This window comes from Limulus polyphemus, unplaced genomic scaffold, assembly GCF_000517525.1.
Source record: "Limulus polyphemus unplaced genomic scaffold, Limulus_polyphemus-2.1.2 Scaffold1045, whole genome shotgun sequence".
NCBI classification, from domain to species: Eukaryota; Metazoa; Arthropoda; class Merostomata; order Xiphosura; family Limulidae; genus Limulus; species Limulus polyphemus.
This window is the reverse complement of record NW_013666655.1, coordinates 356,603-361,090: the sequence shown is the minus strand read 5'-3', so window position 1 is coordinate 361,090 and position 4,488 is coordinate 356,603. Positions and strand designations below refer to the sequence as shown.

General features: G+C 35.1%; 1 protein-coding gene across 1 annotated transcript in view; it reads right to left on the bottom strand.

Annotated features, from left to right (window-relative positions):
* LOC106461854 overlaps positions 1 to 4,488 on the bottom strand; it is a gene marked incomplete at its 3' end in the record, with an annotated part of 15,162 nt that overhangs the window by 1,702 nt on the left and 8,972 nt on the right. Inside the window, exons 7-9 of the mRNA XM_022388928.1 lie at positions 3,191 to 3,369; positions 1,517 to 1,656; positions 318 to 463 (exon numbers count right to left, since the gene is read on the bottom strand). Coding sequence (XP_022244636.1) covers positions 318 to 463; positions 1,517 to 1,656; positions 3,191 to 3,369 — 465 coding nt within the window. The remainder of the gene's footprint in view (positions 1 to 317; positions 464 to 1,516; positions 1,657 to 3,190; positions 3,370 to 4,488) is intronic.

The following is a 4,488-nucleotide window of genomic DNA, read 5'->3' as shown; positions in this document are numbered from 1 at the left end:
ACAATATACATCCTCTTCTGTAATATTTTAATACACAATATACCCTCTCTTATGTAATATTTTAATACACAATATACCCTCTCTTATGTAATATTTTACTACACAATATACTCTCTCTTGTGTAATATTTTTAATACACAATATACTCTCTCTTGTGTAATATTTTTTACTATGCACTAATATAACTGAGTTTAAAGAACTGAAAGTCACGTCCAACGAGCCCAGCCTAATCAGACACACCCAGTAGTCAGGTTTGAAAAGCACTAAATTACGGTATATGACGTAAGGTAGTTTAACTACTTTAAACTAAAGCTTACTGTTGTCGAGCATTTCCACTCTCAAATACAGGGGTTCTCCAAGCTCAGCCCCTCTGATTTCAGTACCTGTAGAGTTTACAACACGAAGCCGAACTCCAGGTGTTGGTACTAAACCTGTAACCACTTGAGTTAGACTTTGAAACTCCCTGAAATCGAAACATAGTTCATTAGTTTTTATTCAAGGCGCTTAGTAGTACACTGTTCGCACAGATTCTTATCACGAAATTTTAAAAATAATTTACACTGTTTCGTTGTTATATTTCTTCTCTTAGAATAACTCCTCAAAACTAGCTAAACTAAACTGCATTTTGTAAATTTAGTGTCTTTGTAAGGTAATCATCATTTCTTTCTTTGATTTAGGGTTACCTAGTTCTGTCATTTCATTAATTTCTTCTTTGAATTAGGCTTACAGATTTCTGCTATTATTTCTTCCTTTGATTAGGGTTAACGAGTACTTTCATTTCATTTTTTTATTCTTCGATTTATATTTACACAGTTCTGCTGTTATTTCTTCCTTTGGATTAATATTACCGAATTCAATCCTTCTTTCTTCCTTTGCGTTTCCGAATTTAGTCGTTTCATTTTATCCTCCTTTGATTAAGAATTACCGAGTTTTACCTGCATAACAGTGTCTTATTAGTTCCTTCCAGTTTCACGCCTATGAGCAAAAGTTTCACAAATAAATCTCAGTGATCCAGAAACTGTCAAATGTTAGACTGGCAGTGAAGTCGCTTTATAAGAAAAATTAAGACATGTTTTGTTGAATGCAAGTTTATGACGTTAGGTGTCGCATACTCAAAAAATATCAAAATCATGGACAATTACTGAGAGTATTATGGACCATTTCTTCCTAAGGAGGAGAGGATTAATTTTAATCGGTCCCTGGCAGTATGTCCCAATCTAATGCTCATAGCATAAACAAAAAGTATGTCCCAAAATGATACTGTACAGGAACACAAGGTGATGAAGTTTGTCTCACCAATCAGAGACATCGTTACATCTGAGTAAGCCAGTTTTCAAGTGGCAAAGCGAAACAACGAAAGTAACCAGTTTATTCAAAATGAAGGTGTTGTCCAACAACGATAAGCAGCACCTACTATTAATTTATGTTTTTGATACCACATCTGTCTATTATCTGTACACTTTGACTTCAATTACTTCTTAACAAATAATACAAAAAGTGCATCGATATTACTAACCCCTCGGTAACCTCCTTTCCTCCTCTCACTCGGGTCCTGATTTCTTCATAGTCGCATGCTACATCTATTCGGCGGTCACTGTTTCGCAGTATGTAAGGGTGGTGTTGTATTACTACGCTATTGGTGAAAGTTCCATTACCCTGGAACAAAAAAAAACTTTCTTGTAAGTAGACAAATCATCGTAGAACCAAAAATGTTCTTTGTTACAATAAGCCGTTACTGTATTAACGACGTTATCTTGAACTGTAGCTAAATACCCCAACTTTATACCAAAACTTTGGACATCTCAGACAGTTGTCTCAGCATTGAATATAACTTTGGACATCACAGGCATCTGTCTCAACATTTACCATAACTTTGGACATCACAGGCAGTTGTCTCGACATTTACCATAACACTGGACATCACAGACAGTTGTCTCAGCATTGAATATAACATTGGACATCACAGGCATCTGTCTCGACATTTACCATAACACTGGACATCACAGACAGTTGTCTCAGCATTGAATATAACATTGGACATCACAGGCAGTTGTCTCAACATTTACTATAACATTGGACATTACAGACAGTTGTCTCAACATTTACCATAACATTGGACATTACAGACAGTTGTCTCGACATTTACCATAACAATTAATAATTTGTGTTCAAGTAATTATCAATTTCAGTTAAATAATATCAGCTTCCTTAAAGCTTTGTGCATAAAAACAAACAAATATTAACAGTGTATGTTGAGGAAACGATTTGTGATGTCTAACGTTATGGTAAATGTTTAGACAACTGTCTGTGATGTCCAATGTTATGGTAAATGTTGAGACAGATGACTGTGATGTCCAATGTTATGGTAAATGTCAAGACAACTGTCTGTGATGTCCAATGTTAAAGTAAAGGTTCAGACTACTGTCTGTAATGTCCAATGTTATAGTAAATGTCAAGACAACTGCCTGTGATGTCCAATATTATAGTAAATGTCAAGACAACTGTCTGTAATGTCCAATGTTATAGTAAATGTCCAGACAACTGCCTGTGATCTCCAAAGTTATGGTAAATGTTGAGACAGATGCCTGTGATGTCCAATGTTAAAGTAAAGGTTAAGACAACTGTCTGTAATGTCCAATATTATAGTAAATGTCGAGACAACTGCCTGTGATGTCCAATGTTATGGTAAATGTTGAGACAGATGCCTGTGATGTCCAATGTTATAGTAAATGTCCAGACAACTGCCTGTGATGTCCAGTGTTATGGTAAATGTTGAGACAGATGCCTGCGATGTCCAGTGTTATGGTAAATGTCGAGACAACTGCCTGTAATGTCCAATATTATAGTAAATATCGAGACAACTGCCTGTGATGTCCAAAGTTATGGTAAATGTTGAGACAACTGTCTGTAATGTCCAATATTATAGTAAATGTCAAGACAACTGCCTGTGATGTCCAGGTTGGGCAAATCGTTTTCTAATATGATCGGTAAAACATAGTTCGTAGATAATTCGGTATTTCTTTTAAAGTTTAAACAACAATCAGAGAAGTTAATTTCGTAACAGCTGAGAAGAAGAAGAGTGATGAAAAGTTAATCTGAATTAATTCCATTCACGTCCAACTGTTTTTCACATTTCAGTAAATAATTCTCCCAAAATTTCTAAAGGAATTACGAAACACGACCAAATTACCAGATTTTTCGTCCCACACTTCGTCCCGTGCAGAGGAATGGTCAATGTAATCTCGCCACTGTCCGTGGCGGTTGCAGCGAAACATTCACGAGGATGACCAACCGAATAAATTTTCCCGCGGAAAGGAGTGGCAACTTTGAGGACAGCGGTCATTGTGGTCGACTCACATCGCATCTTCACTACAGGAACATAATAATACAAGCATCTTTTCTGTGAATAATACTTAGTCAATATCGTATTTATATTATCTTACACAAGCCTAAAGTACTTTCTCAACAGCAGAGATTGGGCTACTCTAAATTTTTATCACATTACGAGGGCCATTTTCTTTTTTCTCAAAGGAAACTTTATTGTATTAGTTATGTTTCAAAATTAGAAAGTGTTATTATAGAATAACAGTTTCCTGCTTCAACTAACAAGTTGTAATAATCTACGTCTTGGTGATTACAGCATGTACTTGGCTAGAACAATACTTGTCTAACGGTCAACACATTAAGCGGAAGAAACTGTTGCACGAGGAAGTGGCGTAAAGGAAGAAGGTTTTGATTAAACGAATGTCAACTTCAGATACACGATCTTTTATTTTATAATAATAACCGTTCAACACTGGTTAACATCAAAACTATCTGTCGCAATTATGGTTCTCAACTAATGACAACAGCCGAAAAATGTCATTGTCTTTACATTAATTGCAGTATTGGTACAATTCTGGTATGGACTATGATGAACCACAGTATTGGTATAAATATAGTGTCCACTATGATGAACTACAGTATTGGTATAAATATAGTGTCCACTATGATGAACTACAGTATTGGTATAAATATAGTGTTCACTGTGATGAACTACAGTATTGGTACAATTCTGGTATGGACTATGATGAACTACAGTATTGGTATAAATATGGTGTTCACTATGATGAACTACGGTATTGATATAAATATGGTGTTCACTATGATGAACTACAGTATTGGTATAAATATGGTGTTCACTATGATGAACTACAGTATTGGTATAAATATAGTGTTCACTATGATGAACTACAGTATTGGTATAAATATGGTGTTCACTATGATCAACTACAGTATCGGTATAAATATGGTGTTCACTATGATGAACTACAGTATTGGTGTAAATATGGTGTTCACTATGATGAACTACAGTATTGGTATAAATATAGTGTTCACTGTGATGAACTACAATATAGGTATAAATATGGTGTTCACTATGATGAACTACAGTATTGGTATAAATATGGCGTTCACTATGATGAACTACAGTATTGGTATAAATATGGC